Below are 17,504 nucleotides of genomic sequence, written 5' to 3'. Positions count from 1 at the left end.
GCGCACTGGGTGTACTGGTATTTCGCCAGAGCCTTCGATACACTTGCAACTGCGCGTCGGAGTGCAAAATAAAACCAATTCCCCATCCCCACCAAATGCTATCGGGGACGATGCAATGGGATTGTAATTAGTTACTCTCGCTACCACTGCCACGGTTACATTTCGTCAAAGAACAACAACAACAACAACGCAGCAAAACAAACACACAATTAACCCCCAAACAAATAAAGCACCCATTAAATTATACGTACAATGGGAACAGTAAACCCCGAGGTTGCTCCCCCCCCCCACTAAAAAGCAAACCAACCGTTTCCGCTTTGCTACATGCCCGCTCGCAAAGCCCCGCACACCTGACCGGCAGCCCTGACGCGGGCTTTTCAAACAGGATGGGAGCTGGGTCGAAACGCGCCACTTTTGCCCGGGAGGCTGCAGTGGGGCGGGGGCGGGGAGGGAGGGGGGAGGATACTCCCAGGACATCAAGCCTAGAGCATCATCGGGTGCGCCTGACTTGTAAACAAATCGCAAATGTACTTTGATTCTTTCCGTTAGACTTCAGTTACCCCACGCAGACTGGACACATTAAGAGGTAACGCATATTTACACGGGAAAGACACTCATAGTAGCAAAGGGGGCTGCGGGGGGGGGGGCTGTCAGCATGGGCGGTGGCAGGAGGGAATAATAATCAATTCATTAGTGGGACAGCTCCTGATCTCAGTTACTCCAGGGTCATTCCATGGGGGAACTCCGCTCGAGTCGGAGGCGAGCCTCCGGAGTGACACCTCACGGGAGCGATCAGCAGGTGGCCCCGTATTGAGTCCGGCTGCAGAGCAATCCATCCAGTCTCGCCCGGGGCAGCGCTGTAACAGACTTGTCCGCCCCACTGCAGGGCTCACAAAGCGGGGCGGAAGGGTCAGACCCGGGAGAGGCCTGCCTGCTGAGTGAGGAGAGTTAGTGTGTGTGTGTGGGGGGGGGAGTGGGGTGGTAGGGGATGGGATAGCTCAGTGGTTTGAGCAGTGAGCGGTAGCTCACAAAAGCTCATGCTCAAACAAATGTGTTCCTCTCTAAGGTGCCACAAGTCCTCCTGTTCTTTTTGCGAATACAGACTAACAGGGCTGTTACTCTGAAACCGAGGGTTGTGAGTTCAATCCTTCAGGGGGGCCATTTGGGATGGGGCAAAAATTGGGGACCGGCCCTGCTTTGAGCAGGGGGTTGGGCTAGATGACCCCCTGAGGTCCCTTCCAACCCTGATAGTCTATGATTCTAATATGGCAGGATTCAGGTGTGTTTGTGTTTTCCTTAAGGGACAAAAACCGAAAAGGGGGTCGGATTTTTGCCCGGGGGAAGATTCAAATTTTCCACGTGAGGCCAGATTGGAGCGCCCATTTCCCTCCGCCTCCTCCTCCCCCCAGACCCTATGGTTGCCTTAGACTTCACTCGGTAACTGCCCGCCCATCCCTTCAGAGTCACAGCCCCCAGCACCCCGGAAAGGCTCGGAACAGCGTCAGGCGGTGGGGTGGGGAGAGAAAGCCAGGTCGGTCACGAACAGAAACCAGATGCCCCCAGTGGCATTCCACGAGTGAACCTGGAGTCTGTGCCTGCGTCCCCGAGTTTAGTTAAGCGGGGTCCTTTCCCCAGCCCCGGGATGCCGCCGCCTTGTGGGAAGTGGAATTTGGAGGCAGGCTGAGACTGAAATAATCCCAGGATGCCGTCAGTGCTGTGTGGGGAACCATTTGCAGCAGAAGTTACTCTTCTAGCCAACAAGCGAGCCCTGGGGCTCTGAGCCTGGTAACAGCCGTTCTCTGGTTATTAGCTCCTATAAGCCTGTTGCGTTAGTCAGTCACTTACATTTAGGGGCTCTCGCTGCTTGGGGCTTTTGCCTCTTTCACAAGGGATTGCTTGCTTTTCCTGCACGGCCCTGGGGCGCAGCTGCCCAGATGGGGAGAATGGTGGCACTTGTCACTTCCACACTTCACAGAAGAGGCTTGCGGACATCCAGATGTCTGGTTTCCCCTCGCGCACCACCTCTCAAAAGGCTCCCCGGCAGCCGGGAATGGCTGAGAGGGGCTTTATCCTGCCGCTGTGTGCTGATGGCTGCAGAATGGACAGATGCCGTCGTGTCCCGCCGCTCTCTTCTTCATAGTGTTTCCTCCCTCCACCTCCCCCCGCCCTTCCCTGCCTCATGTGCAGCGTGTAAAGCTGTTGCTCCTCGGCTGATTAACTTTCACATTCCGGGCTGCTTTCCAGTCGCTCGCTGCACTGGCACGTGGCTCTGCAACGTGACTGCTCCCCCCTCTCCCCCCTTCCCCCCCCTCAGCCCAGAGCTGGTCGTTGCCAAATAGGCCAAACCTAAACCAAACACTTGCAGTCAGTGACACTGCTGCGGAGGGAAAAGAGGAGGAGGAGGCGAAACATCAGCCCAGGAGGTGGAGAAAAAATTAATCCCAGAGGGTGACTCAGGAGGGGACAGTTTTTCGCTGGGACGTTCTTGATGCCAATTACCTTTAGCGAAAGGGAACACCATCAAGTTGAAATCGAGTCAATTAAAAACCAATACGTTGTTTCAGCCACCAACCCTGCCGCTCACCCTCTTTGCTTAGGTGGAAGAAGGGTGGGGGATGGAGGGGGAGGCGGCGCATCACAATCACATTTTCCTGGTTTTTTAAAATGTTTTTTTTCCTCCCTGATTGCTTGTGAAAGATTCATACAAACAACAGAATCTGCAGAGTAGCAAGAGAAAGCTTCAAAGAGCTTTCAAATTCACAGAGAAACCCTAAAAAAGATACATTCTTTTTTCTCTCTAAATTTTCAGGTATAATAATTTTAGGAATTATTTGTCACAACAGGAGGTAAAGAATTTCAGATAAAAATTTGATTTTTTAAAAACAGTTGCCATTATCATTTTTAAAGGGATAATCCCAGTGTTTTTCCACTGAGATTTTCCCATATTTTCATGTTTCCCCACTTTAAAAAAAATCTGTCCACCCCAATTCATTTAAATACATATAACTCTGTTTAATATTAACAACACCGTGGCCCTACTGGATTGTCCAAAGTGTGCAAGGTGCTTTACTGACAAATATGAAAATATATCCATGCCCCAAAGAGCTATTTTCCCCTCTAAATGTCCATTTTGGTGCCTGTGTTTATTGATGGCACTTTTGGTGCCTAAATTTTGGAGTCTATGTTTGTTGATGGCACTTATCGAGGAGAGATTGGAAAACCTGCATTTATTTAAAAAAAAAAAAAGGAGAAAAATCTGAGTTTGGGAAAACTGATAATGAATAGATCTTTGATCATCACAACAAAATGTAACTATATATTTATATGTAATCATAATCAGCAATATAGTACCCTGTGTTTTAATAACAGCACTCAGATAGAACTATTTCTCTTCGAAGTGCTTTACAAATATTGACCTCCCAATGTCCCTGAGAAGTAGGAAGGTAGGTAAATATTATCCTCATTTTACAGATCAGTCTATTTATTGGGGTCAAAGTGTTAAGTGGCTTGCCTCACATCAACAAGGAACTTGGTGTTAACTGAAGAATTACAGCTCTGGAGTTCCTGGCACTCACTGGTCAGACAAAAATCTGCTCCTTTTTGTTTTTTACTTCTCATGAATGTTTAGCTTGGTGTTCAAGAGCTGGGAAAGTGGGAAGAATCTCAGAGCACCAGAAGCTTCCTTCTGTTTATTTTCAGGCAAGCAGGCTAAGGGGACATAGGAGGTCCCATGCAAGTATCCTCCTTATTAGTGGATAAAAGAGGTTTTGAATGCAGAGAGAAAGAAGAATGAAATGATATAGGACACAAAGGCCACCCCTGTAAACTCGCTGCTGTAGATTTGGTGTAATCATAAATGGCCTTGTTCTTGCCAAAGCTCTAAAAGTTTTTGCCATACTTTTCTAACCCCCTAAGGATTCACACACTGGAATGCATATCAAAACAATAGTTTAAATGTCCCACTTCAAACCCATCTGGGGAAAGCCTGATACAACATTTTGCATTGAAAAGTAAACCTGGAGTGACTCAGGGTTGGATTGTTCCCTCTTGCAGTAAAACCCATGGGAAGGAATGGAGGCAGAGGAAAAGTCAGTGATATTCTCCCACATTGTTCTTTAGTAGATAGGAGTTACCCTATTGTAGAACAGGCTATGGGATTGTCCCACCATCTTAGAATCATAGCACATCAGAGTTGGAAGGGACCTCAGGAGGTCAGCTAGTCCAACCCCCTGCTCAAAGCAGGACCAATCCCCAATTCTTTGGCCCAGATCCCCTCAAGGATTGAACTCACAGCCCTGGGTTTAGCAGGCCAATGTGCAAACCACTGAGTTATCCCTCCCATCCCTCTTCATAGAATCCAGGCTGGAGCATTTTTCTGAGAATCTTCAAAGGGTTGCAGGTGGTATGACGTGTGTCTCTTGCCCCCCTCAGTCTCTGATTCTTATTTCCACCTGGATCCTAGCTCTGTGGAGCATCCCATGGGGGTCCTAGGAAGGGGTAGATATGATGACATGGAGGAAGGTGGCTGACTGCAAAGGAGGGTTCAGACTAGATCTGGGACCCCACCACACACAGATCTTCGGTGTATGATCTGGCTCTCAGTTTTTACCCAATTTCACTTTCAGGTTCTCATATAGCAGCACAATGTTGCAATGTCTGAAGTGCAAACATTGCAAAGGAGTGGATGCTTTATGTTGTAATTGCAATTGAGAAAATCGTGGAAACATGATTTTAGGTTTTGAGAAAGCTTGTGGGTTTTTGTTTGTTTATTTTTGTTTTGCTTCTTGTATATTTTTTTGAAAAGAAAAAACTAAAAGTTGGACTAAATTTGACCTGAGATTGTCCTCTTGACAAGTCACAAACTATAAAGTCATATATTTAATGAGCAGAGTTTGTTTGTATTGCCATCTAGGTACAGTAATTATCCATTGAAATAACAATGTCCTTTATGTAAGATCTTTGTTTGCTTTGCAAGAATTTGAACTGTTCGGAAACTTGGAATGCCTGTTCTAACTTATTGGGTTTTTATGGAAGCTCAAATTAGCAATTTAGTTTCCCACATAATTGCATGTCATCATGTGCCTTGTCTTAGACACGCAGTAAATGCCAAACATTATGAGTCATATTGTATCTATTTCAAATCATCATCTTATGCTTAACAAAATTACAAAGGTAATTCACATTTAAATACCAAGGAATTCTCAAAGTTCCGCTTTGGTTTCACAACTTTCTTGTTCCCCAGTGGTGCATTGTCTAGGTTCAGTTTGCCATCTATTCTGAATTTTTTTGGGACTGTCATAATTTTGAGGGGGCTATCCCTCACCCTGCAATACTAAAGCCCTATCTACATACAGATTTTTTACTGTATAACTATGTTGGTTAGGGGTGTGATTTTTTTTTAACCTATAACATATGGAAGAAAGGCGAAATTGATAGTAATGAATATAAATCAGAAGTTAGGAAATATAGAACATTGATAAAGGAAGCAAAGGGACGCAAGAAGAAATCTATGGCCAGCAGAGTTAAGGACAAATAAGAAGACATTCTTTAAGTACATTAGAAACAAAAAGAATCCTGGCAATTGTATTGGTCCGTTACTGGATGGAAATGGTAGATTTATCCATAGAAAGGCAGAAGTGTTCAATAAATATTTCTGTTCTATACTTGGGGGAAAAAACAGATGATGCAGTCATATCACACAGTAACACTCTTTCCATTCCATTAATATCTCTGGAGGAGGTTAAACAGCTGCTACTAAAATTAGATCTTTTAAAATCAGCAGGTCAAAGTACCTTACATACAAAAATTTAAAAGAGCTGGCTGAGGTGCTTGCTGGATTGTCAGTGTTGATTTCCAGTAAGTCTTGGAGCACTGGGAAGTTCCAGAAACCTGGAAGAAAGCTAATGTTGTGCCAATATTTAAAAAGGGTAAATAAGATGACCTGGGAAATTATAAGCCTGTCAGTCTGTCATCAATCTCAGGCAAGATAATGGAGCAGCTGATATGGGACTTGATTAATAAAGAATTAATAGAGGGTAATATAATTAATACCAATCACCGTGACTTTATGAAAAACAGATTCTGTCAGACTAACTTGAAGAGATTACAAATTTGAGACTAATTTTTTATGAGATTACAAGTTTGGCTGATAAAGGTAATAGTGTTGATGTAATATACTTAGACTTCTGTAAGGCCTTTGACTTGGTACCACATGATATTTTGAATAAAAAAAACTAAAAAGATATAAAATTAACATGCCACATATTAAATGGATTAAAAGCTGTCTACACGATAGGTCTTAACATGTAACATGTAACTCATCATGAATGGGTATATTTCTAGTGGGGTCCTGCAGGCATCAATCCTTGGCCTTATGCAAAACAATATCAGTCACATGGTGCTATGTTCTTTGGTCATTCAGACCAGCACTTAAAGGTAGCATATTCATTTCAGGATATGTTAGAGTTCTAGCACAGAAAAAAATCTGGTATGGATGCCTGCAGCCTTAAGTCTAGTAGAACATTGCCAGAATATTTTTCTCACCTGTGGTTATACCGAGTAAGTTTTAATCTCAGCTTCATATTTTGCCATGCACCTAAACAATACTGCAGTTATTGTTCTGGACTTCTCTCTGATTTGTATTACACAGGAAAGCTTGGAAAGGAATAGCTGTGCTTTTGTAAAATTTTGTTTTTCACAGAAGTGAATCCTTAGGGCGGCTTCACTAGTTCCTCTTTCTGAGAAGCAAGACTTCTTCTAGGGGAGAACAGGGCTCAATCTGATCCCTGTTGATCATAGCAGTAATTGAAGGTAAGGCCTCCTAGGTGCCAGGTCAAAGGATCAGAATCTTTTCCTTTTGAGATACTAAAATACATACCACTGCAACCATACAGAGTGGTGGCATGTTGCCAGGGTGGCCAGAATGCAGTGTACTATGGGTATTCTCTGCTTCCCAGGGCCCACGAGGGGTAGTGAGAGGCGTGGAATGGGACCCAGAATGTATGTAAATTAGAAAACCCTAGAAGCAGCCTCTAATTTACACCAGAGGTTAGGCAGACCTCTGCATATGGGGAGCACAAGGGTGGTTCAAGGCTTGTTTACATGGGGAAAATTGACCTTCATAGCTACTGTGGAATAACTATTCTGCTACTGCTATTCCAGAATAGCTCCCTATGTGGACTCTATTCTGAAATAAAAGGGACTTTATCCTGGAACAATTACTCCGCTTTGGAAGCAAAGTAATTATTCCAGAATAAAATCACTTTTATTATGGACTAGAGTGTCCACCTGGGGGAGTTATTTCAGAATAGCTAAATTACACCAGAATAGGTATAGCGGAATAGTTATTCCAGAATAGCTATGATGGTCAATTTTCCCCATGTAGACAAGATCCTAAAGTCACTTTTCCCTCCTCTTCTCTGGCCTGCTCCAAGCACAAGGATGGTATATTTAACTAGAATCCAGTCCCTTTCATGAGCAAGGGCATAACTAGTGCTTGCTAGAGGGAAACTAGAACTCTGCCATCTCAAAAGGAGGCATTGGGAAACCCAGTCAACAGCTAAAAGTGGTCATATGTCCCAGTTTCACTAGGACAGGCCCAATTTTTTTATTTAACCAATCAGAACATTTGCAGGGTTGTTTTTTTTTTAAATAACTTTACAATGTTGGTTTAAGATGATTTGCTGCACCACCTCGTATTTAAACTGTGTTTTCTAGGGACATACTGTCCAGTGTCCAAGAACTATGAACAGCGTTTGGAGCAAAGAGAAAAGTCAAATGATCATAGAGACTACCTAAGCTGCCCATTGGCTCAAACTGAATGTTAGTGGCACTTGGTCAGCGTTTCATAATAAACTTCTTTAGAACGAGGGAAAGTGGAAAGATGCCGATCTCACTATTGAGAAGCTAGTTAGTGGTAGGGACAGCAGGATGCCATTTGGGAAAAGAAGGGTACTTTGTCTTTTCTATGATTATTTCATGTTGCTAAAATTGTCACCAGAAAAGTATTCTGCTTTTTTTACCTTTTAAAATATGGCCACCTATGCTGGACCCAGTATCTTCCCAGTTATTTTATTAGCCATCTGGGGCAAAGAGCCACCTTTAGGTAACCCTGGCACATCCCAAACCTTTACCCAAAGGTTAGACTGTAATTGCCTCTCTTTAAGGCCAACGTGCACCCCATGGAGCAGTTAGTTATAGGAGCACTAAAGAGCATATTAAAACACTAACCATAATGTTTTTTGGCAGCCTTTCAACGGCTTTTATTTTCCAGCTAAACAATACTTAAGATCCTGTATGCTGCAAGTCAGCCCAGAGTTAATTGTTTAAACCTGTTTTAAAACCCTTTAGGATAGGGGGATACAGTGCAAACACTGCCAACCCCCTGCGGGTTGATGACTCAGCGAGAGAAAGATGTATTGGGTGAAAAGTCACATATAAAAACAGGGCTTGAGACGTAGCCATTGTATTGTCCTTCTCTCTGGGCTCTGGGATCCTCCCGGGTTTGAAGTAACAGAACCAAGACTGTGCTATGGTCTGCCACTGGTGAGCTGTCCTCATCTGCAGAAAGCCACTGCAAATAATTTTATTCTGTAAGTGCTATGATTCTCCCCGAGTGTGGAATGGGCCTCAGGTGGACCATTGGACCTGACCACCCCACCTTGGGGAACTTTATTCATTGTTATTATTATTTAGGTCTTGTATGGTATTTTATTTATTAATTGTTATGTCTAAGGTCCCCACTGGGCACTGTACTTATTAAACAGATAGTTCCTGCACCAAAGATTAGTATAGGAGCTGGACCCAAATTTGGCAGTTAAGGTCAAGCTCTGAAGGTCAAGGTCAAGCCCTTTGACAGACAGTTCTATGAAGAACTGGGGTTTGTCATTGTTCTACCCGACTAAGAGCCAATGTGTTGTTAATATAGTAGATCTGATATCTCTTGGCTATGTTGTTTCTAATCAAAAAGCTGTTTTCTGTGGGTGTGGGGAGCAAATACACATTCACAATGTAATATTAATGTGAGAGAAACCTCACAATTTACAGTTTGACAAAAGCCTGTGTCCATGATGTGAAAGGATATTGATGCTGGGGTAGGAGGGAATACTTTAGAGAAAAAAAAATGGCCTAACATTTTATGCAGGTCAGAGATAACGAGAGGCACGAGTCATCCAAAAGTCTAATCAAATGGGTTTCCACCATGTTAGTCTAAATGAGGACATAAGACCAATGCAGTCTTAACCTACTAGGGCAGGCTATAAGAAGGGAGGAACTCTGGTGACACACACAAACCACTGGAACATGTGACACCTGTCTGAGAAACTGCCCCTTTGAACAGTGGACCAGACAATAGAGTTTTCCTGCTAAGTCACTGGCAATATTTTGCTATTCTGTAACTTAAACTTAGGAGCTGGTGTGATGGGGTGTCCACTCCATACAAGGCTTGAAGGGCTAAATGAGGCCAATCAATCTTACGCTGCACCTGAAAGAAACCCAGGGAGAAACCTAGATCGTAACTGCAGATGAAGTCCAGCTGGGCAGAGGAGCTGGGAAGAATCTATAAAGAGAGAAAGTTGTCATGCTCAGGGAGGAGACCTGCAGTTGCATTCCCTGAAACAAGGGGGGGAGAGCAGGAAGGAGTCCAGCAAAGGAGCAGTAAGGGCTGGGAGAGTAAAAGCCCAGAGCTGCTGGGTTGAGGGTCCCTGGGCTGGAACCTGGTGTAGAGCGCAGGCCTGGGTTCCCCTACCAGCTACAGACCATGCAATTGAGAGTGGAACACCTAGGACAGTTTGCCTCAAAGGACTTGTGATACCGTGGAGGCTGGCTAACTGCAGGAAGGGGCATCAAACCAGGTGGAAGAGCTAATTCCCCAGATGAGCCACAAGAAGGTACCACTGAGTGGTGTGTAGAGCAGATGCCATGACACCTGCCAAGAAATAGTCTCTCTAGTATACAGCTAGATGTATGTATTCTTACTGTAGATTATTTGCTTAGATGGTCCAGCAGAAGTCCAATTGTGCCAGGCACTGTACAGACAGAATCCCCGCCCTGAAGAGTTCACAATCTAGATAGGCAAGGCAGAGGAAAGGTGGGAGAAAGGAACTAGTATTGTCTCAGTTTCTCAGATAAGGAACTGAGAGGCACACTGATTCAACAATGTGGCCAACTTCACCCATGGTGTTGATGGCAGAGCCGGGCAATGAGCCCAGCTCTCCTGAGTCCCAGTTCAGTGCCTGAACTACAAGGAGCATTGCCAGCAGATCGAGGGAAGTGATCGTTCCCCTCTATTCAGCACTGGTGGGGCCTCACCTGGAGTATTGCATCCAGTTTGGGCCCCCCACTTCAGAAAGGATGTGGACAAATTTGAGAGAGTCCAGTGGAGGGCAACAAAAATGATCAGAGGCACATGACTTATGAGGAGAGGCTGAGGCAACTGGGCTTGTTTAGTCTGCAGAAGAGAAGAGTGAGGGGGGATTTGATAGCAGCCTTCAACTACCTGAAAGGGGGGTTCAAGAGGATGGAGCTCGGCTGTTGTCAGTGGTGGCAGATGACAGAACAAGGAGTAATGGTCTCAAGTTGCAGTAGGGGAGGTCTAGGTTGGATATTACGAAAAACTATTTCACTATGAGGGTGGTGAAGCACTCGAATGGGTTACCTAGGGAGGTGTTGGAATCTCCATCCTCAGAGGTTTTTAAGGCCCGGCTTGACAAAGCCCTGGCTGGGATGATTTAGTTGGGGATTGGTCCTGCTTTGAGCAGAGGGTTGGACTAGATGACATCCTGAGGTCTCTTCCAACCCTAATCTTCTATGGGTCTATGACTCTTTCCAGTTCTCTTTTATTTTGTGATTTTTTTTCTTTCCACTTGTGTAATAATTTGCCAATCAAATCTGCTGCTGTTTAAGGCGATTTGGCTGCTGTCTCAGATGTTATAATTGGGACTGTCATTGACCGTCACCAAAGAGACAAAAGTTAATTAGTTGGTGGTAGTAAAGGCTTTTGAACATGGAAATTGCTAAATGGGGGGTTGTTAATTATAATTATTGAACTAAAATATGACCTTGGAAGTGGCAGAGTCAGGGTGACTCATAACTCAGCTATGGGGGAGGTTGTGATCTCCCTCCCTAAGGGATTTGCCCTAGTCATTTAAGATGGGTTACAGCTTGAGTGTTCCCTTAACTCAACTGGTGTCCAGACACAAAACCCCATCACTCTTGTTTTTGTGGTAAGTGCACAAGTTAGCAAGTCTGGGGGCACGAGGCAGGCCTCAAGCGGGCTTCCCTCAGAGTTGCTTATTCCACCTGTCTCTAGCACTGTGGCAGAACAGTCTAGGGCTGAGTCCTTCAATGCCTTCTCACAATCCTCTGGGACCTCCCTGACCCATGTCTTTTTCTTGCCATCTATCTATTCCTTGTGTACTGACCAGAAGTCACTACCACCACAAATAGGCCTGTACAGTGATTTGTACCCCCAGCTGTCCATGGCTCTCAGTAGCAGCAACTGTGTTCATCTCTGGTCCAGAGCTCCAATGTTCAAGAATGCACACTGCCAAGTCATTGTCTCAGTCTGCTGCCGGCCATCCAGAGGCCAGTACAGGAGGATTCGCCTGCCATTAGAAACTGCCTCCACTTCTCCAGCTTTGCATGCAGCTTACACACTCTACTTGAGAAGTGTCAAGTGGTGGCCACTGCCAAAATACCCACCACAGCCTTTTGTGCCCTGCTTTGTCTTCCTCTCCCCAAAATGAGTTGCACTAATGCCAACATCAGGTACAAGTCATTGCTCTGAGTAGGCTCCATGCCTCACTGCCAGTTGCAACATAGACTGCAGGCAGAAACCAGGAGTGTGACTACCTGGAGCAGGTTTAATTGTGTGAGTTGCCTGCTTTGCACCATTTCCACCCACAAGCCCCCAAAGGGACAAACAAGTTCTCCTGCAGTACCCATTGAGAGCTGTCATACAGTGATGCAGCTGACCCTATGCACCATGGGATGTGCCCCCAGAAGTCTTGGCACCACCCATGACTGAGTAGACCACCATGTGGATACAGGTCATTACAGAAAACCCCTCCCACTACTTGACTCTTCCCCTAAGGGAGTGTGACCACCCTACTGAGTAAGTTATCCCAGGGTAGTAATGTGAGGTTGAAACATTTTAGTGCGTTCTATAGTGTGGAACAGCCTAACAGTGACTGAGAGATGCTAGCAAGCACTATTTGGGGTACAGGGAGAATTAAACAATTTAAAAGGTACTAGGAAGAGTTACAGGCCCCAAATGGAACAACATACTCACACGCTACTGGATTCTGGTAACATTTAAAACATAGTCTATAACATATTTGAACTTTTTGGATTGGGCCTCCCTTGCATTTTAATCTATAGTTTAAGGCGGTGATTCATTTTTAAAATATATTTTTTCAGTGGTTTTATAGTGTCTTCTGAGCCACTTGGAAAAAGATGGGGGTCACCTAATGAGCAAACATAGTTTTATTTTGCATGGTGGAGCTCTGAGAAAGTCCTTATTTTTACTTTGATTTTTTTTTCACAGTGAAGGCCCAGATTGTTGTGAGAGATTGCCAGAATAGTAAGGACAAAGGTCATCATCACCTTCAGATAATTGAAACAACTCTATGGTAAGCATCAGACCTCATAAACCCAAGTCTGAAGATAATAAATATGGGTTGGCTTAAGTGTTCAGTGTTGGCCTAATTTTGCTCCCATTTAAGTCAACTGTAAAACTCCCATTGACTTCAATAGGAGCAGAACCGGGCAACTTTGTGCGGTGTTGAAAATCCCACCCTAACTCTTAACAAAAACCCTCTTCTGGACATGTTGCTCACACTCAGGTCCTGCCAGGCCTGTTTGCAGTTGACAAGCAGCATCTGCAGTCAGACTTGCGAAACTAAACTTACAAGGCATGTAAGCCCTCATGCTTCAAGGCAGAATCTGATCACCACCAGGTGACAGTAAGAAGCTTTCCCTGTTGTGTAATGCACAATTAGGTGCCTTACGGGTGTTTTATGCCTTCCTTTCCACAGCATCTGGCATTGGTCACTGTTGGAGACAGGATACTGGACTAGATGAAATATTGGTCTGTTCCAGTGTTGCAATCCTATGTTCCTGTCTCTCTGGTGGGCTAGCATCCTGTGATATCCTTCCAGCTGGTAATATGCCCAGGACAAAGTTTTAGCACCATCAACCTCCCGAGCTGCCTGCGACCTCAACGCAGTATTACCAAAATTAAGCTGTTTGAATGCAACAAGTGTTTGGGAATGTGCTGTGTGCTTCTGTGAGGGTGCCAGAGTGTACGAGAAATGGGGAGGGGATTTTTCAGAACTTTGCAAGTGACACATGGAAGATCCCACCCCCATGCTTCTCAGGGTAACACAAATGAACATTGAAACTGTGTAGGACATGTTTACATTAACCATCCACATTTATGTTAACTTCAGAAAAACTCTAGGGATTCAGTTCCTTTGGTACAAATGCAGCTATTGTTATCCCTTAACCCACCACCCAGTACACTTAGTGCAAGAGAAAGCTAGAGGCAGAAGCCAAACACAATAGGAATCAGAGTAAAACTTGTCTCTGGAGTTGTTTGATTTCATTTTTAATCGGATGGCTTCAATTTCTCAGGTTAGTTTCAGAGACTGCCCTTGTTCTATCTGCTCACACTAGACGCACAAAGAGTTTCAGGCCATTCATTCATGGTGCAGGTTCCCTTCAGTCTGCAGCAAGAATGTTTACTCCTAGTTCCGGTTAGTTGCCAATCAGAGCATTAGCCAATTGCTGGCTATGTCCTTATAGGGAGGTTATGTGTTTTGTGGGCTAAAATGAGCATATAAATTCAGTCAGGCAAGTCAGCAAACTCCTGATCTTATTTACATCTGACAGAATTTGAAAATGTTCTGGTATGACAAATTAAGTCTTGGGGCTCTGGTCCTTACCCCAAAGAGCTGTGTGTTTGTGGAGGAGTGGGAAGGGGGAAAGCAGAGTTTCTTGAATATTTAGCATTTGTTAAGCACAAGCATGTTAGTGTGGTGGGTGTGTTAATAAGAAAAATGACCACGGCAGTTTTATTAGTGCATATATGCCCCGAAAATAGCTTATAGATTGTTCTTTCACTGGCTTCTTTGAGAGTCTCTCCTGATTTATGAGGGTAGGATAAAATATGTATCATTTGGCTATGAGATGACTGTGTGGGGGGCTGTGATAACAGTTTAAAATATTTCAAGGGTCTAAGCACTGAGATGAAGGGGAATTGTTTAGTGAAGCACAAGGGTGAATAACGAAGAGACAAAGGAGGAGATATAGGAAAAGAAAATGTAGCCTATCAGGAAAAATGTCACATTGGTAGATCTATTAGGCTGTTGACTGGTCCCCTAAGGGAAATAGTGGGAGTGAGATATTTAAAAATAGATGAGGGCAAAGAACTAGAAAATGTGCAATCAGAACCAATCCTGCACAATCAGAACCAATCAGCTGTATTCTGTATTTCTTTTCTTCCCTTTCTAACCTCTGTGATTTTCTTCCCCCAATTATTTCTCTTCTCTAATCCCTGATATTTGTAGGAATTGCCATACTTGATCAGACATACGGTCTATCTAGCCCAGTATCTCTCTCCCCCTTTGCCCTGTCTGTCTTCTCCTTGTTCTCTGTCCTCCCTGTAGCCTTTTCTCTCCCTGCTGCTCCATGGTTATCCCCCGTCTACACTGTCCCGTTTCCTTGATTCACTCTTCCCCTCCAATTCTTTTGGCCTTTATCAGTTTCCTGTTGTGTAGCATTGCTGGGTTCCTCTGTGATAGCCCCATTAACAGTAGTACTTTGCTTTAGGATATAGGGGTGAAAAATGCTCTTTGCAAAAGAGGGTAAGTGTCATTATCCCTATTTTGAAACATGGGGAAACTGAGGCACAGAGCGGCAAAGGGATTTGCTCAAAATCACACAAGGAGGTCAATGGCAGAGCAGGGAATGGAATTACTCAGGTCACCTGAGTCCCAGGCCTATGCCTCCTCCACTGGACTATGCTGCTTGTATTACTGTGACCCATTTGAGTTGCACCTTAGTCCTGAAGCACATGGGCAGAATAAAGAGGGCGTTATCATGAGAGAACTCCCCAGGTATTGGGCAGAGCAAGGGAACGGTGTTGTCATGTTTCAGGCCATTTAAAGATAGTAGTTAGGGACTTGGGGAAATGACAGGTGGGGGGAACCTAGAGAGCTTTCCTCCCATACCCCTCTTAATAAATGCATATGTTATTGTTACCATTTCTTTTAACAAATAAACAAGGCAGCTGTAGCCTTATTTACCAAGTAAGGAAATCTGTATAAAACATTCCCCAGATTTGAAGTAATCGTGTTTTTCAAGAGAATATATTAAAAAAAAAAGTTGGTACATAGTGTCTTCTCCTAAGTCCAGGAAGGCACACACATTTATTTCCCAGTAGCAGCACACTGCGTACTGACTGTAACTAGGTGAGAATACTAAACAGACCCAGTTTCCCCACTGGCTTCTAAAAAACAGGGATAAATTCCTCTGCAGAGAGAAGACAGATGGGGTGGGCATTGCTAAAAACCTGGCTTCCCTGTATCAGAAAACTATGCAAATCCAAAGGCTCAGAGCATGGACGATTGTTAATGAATTATTAGTATTATTGAGATGTTGCCATTCTTTGCCAGTAGTATAGAGGGCTGGCAGAAATCGTATCCATATTGGGAGGTACAGTATTTCTACGAAGGTAGCAACCTATCCTTCATCTGATGAATAATGCACATTTTCTCCTGCCAGGTGGGGGAGTCAGGACATTGTTAGTGGTGGTAGGGAGACAGAGGAATGAGCTGAGAGTGGTGGATGGTGATTGAGAGCTAGCCTATTGCGCAGGGGTAATTCATAAAGAGAATTACGCATTCTGTGCAAGTTCAGAATAGACTGTGTTGTCTACAGAGAAATCAAAAGCTTCCATTCGGGGTTTGGAAATCAAACCATTGCAAGGAAGCATCTAACAACAATGAAGAATTGCAGCGGTTCTCATTTTATTTCACTAACAGTACATCTGGATGGCACCTTGCATGGCACAGGGTGCCAATGAGCCTTATAGACAGATGGGGCCTGATTAGCTATGTTTGTGTCCCCTGATCCAGCAGCCATTCAATCCAAGGCCTGTCTCCTTGCCCAAATTAGAACAGCTGGAGATTGCTGTAACTTGTGCAATCAATGGCAGCTAGGGATCAGAGGAGTACAGGGATGCCCTGACCATGACCCCTTTCCCCAGCCATGACTTCTGAGCCACAGGAAGGACAGTAGATAGAACCTATCATGGTGGCTCCATATCCAATATGGTTTCCCCTACCCTCCTAAGCTGGGAGTAGAGAGTGGAATCTGGCCCACAGAGTTTCACACCCACTTTGTAGTGGTGTGACCAAGTTACACACAAGGTGCAGGGCAATGGAGAATCAAGCCCAGCGCACAGAGTGAAATGTGTCTTTGATGATTCAGAGGAATAGCAAAAATTGGCTGCCCAGTGAAGCTGGATCTTTAATTAAAAGGATGAATGAAAGACTTTAAAGTGGATGGGCTGCTTTAAAGTGATTGGTGTGTCCCTATAATAATTTCCCCTTATTGCATGTTTCATGTATATTATAGGCTGGGTTGGTAGCACCACCAATTATTAAAGTTGTCTGACACTTCCTATTATAAGAGCCTGTTTTCAGTTGCTTATAACTTTGCCTGCATACCACCATTTGGGCTGATTTTTTTCTGTGCCATGTGTCTGCCTCAGGTTGAATTACTCTGGAAAATTTCAGCTGAAATGATTGTCATTTCCAAGAATGAAGCTGGGAAAAATACATAGTTGTGTTCATGTTAAAAAATTCCTGGTGACATTTTTCTTTGAAAAGCTCTAATGCCCTCATGCTTTGGATCCAGGACTTGAAATTTGGTAGGGAAGTGGCATTCTTTCACGGAGGTGCCTTTTGCCATTACTATGAAAACCTGCCCAAATTTGGCCAAGTTATAAGCCTTTGGAAAATCGCAGTTCACACGTGCTCAGTAGAGACTTGCTACTGCCTCGCAGCAAAAATCATCAAAGGTTCCAACCACACTAGGCATGCTCCAGTCCAGGACAAGCAGAACTTTCCCTGTGATTGTAGCCCTGGGCTTCTGCAGGCCATGCTAGGTCCAGGCCCCTGAACTGAGAGTGGGGAGCCTGTCTCTCCTGTGCTCTCAATAAGCTCCCTGCTGCATAGGCGCCGACTCCGTGGATGCTCCAGGGCTGGAGCACCCTCGGGGAAAAGTTAGTGGGTGCTCTGCACCCCCTGGCAGCCAAACTCCCCACCCCGTCCCCCTGCCTCACCACCTCCTCCTCCTCCTAGCATGCCGAGTCTCCACTCCTCCCTCCCTCCCAGCGCTTGCCGTCGCCAAACAGCTCTAGCAAGCTTGGGGGGGGGGAAGAGCGGGAACATGGCACGCTCAGGGGAGGAGGCAGGGAAGAGACAGGGCCAGGATGGGGA

At 44.7% G+C, this 17,504-nt stretch overlaps 1 protein-coding gene and 1 long non-coding RNA gene across 5 annotated transcripts in view; one reads left to right on the top strand and one right to left on the bottom strand.

The window, feature by feature from the left end:
* LOC311515000 (cyclin-dependent kinase inhibitor 1-like) overlaps window positions 1-2,190 on the bottom strand; it is a 15,499-nt gene extending 13,309 nt beyond the window's left edge. For 3 of the 4 annotated variants that reach the window (XM_084617782.1, XM_084617784.1, XM_084617783.1), the window contains exon 1: window positions 1,846-2,190. In XM_084617782.1, coding sequence (XP_084473908.1) covers window positions 1,846-1,847 — 2 coding nt within the window. In that variant the 5' untranslated portion in view covers window positions 1,848-2,190. The remainder of the gene's footprint in view (window positions 1-1,845) is intronic. The other variant, XM_084617785.1, reaches the window with a different exon arrangement.
* Window positions 481-17,504, top strand: LOC311515002. The gene is made up of 3 exons (XR_014710020.1): window positions 481-586; window positions 12,545-12,629; window positions 13,035-17,504. It is a non-coding gene; the product is annotated as an uncharacterized lncRNA (long non-coding RNA).

The sequence above is a fragment of the Lepidochelys olivacea genome, assembly GCF_965140295.1.
Source record: "Lepidochelys olivacea isolate rLepOli2 genome assembly, chromosome: 1".
NCBI lineage: Eukaryota > Metazoa > Chordata > Testudines > Cheloniidae > Lepidochelys > Lepidochelys olivacea.
The sequence above is the reverse complement of the archived record's forward strand: the minus strand, read 5'-3'. Positions and strand labels throughout refer to the sequence as shown.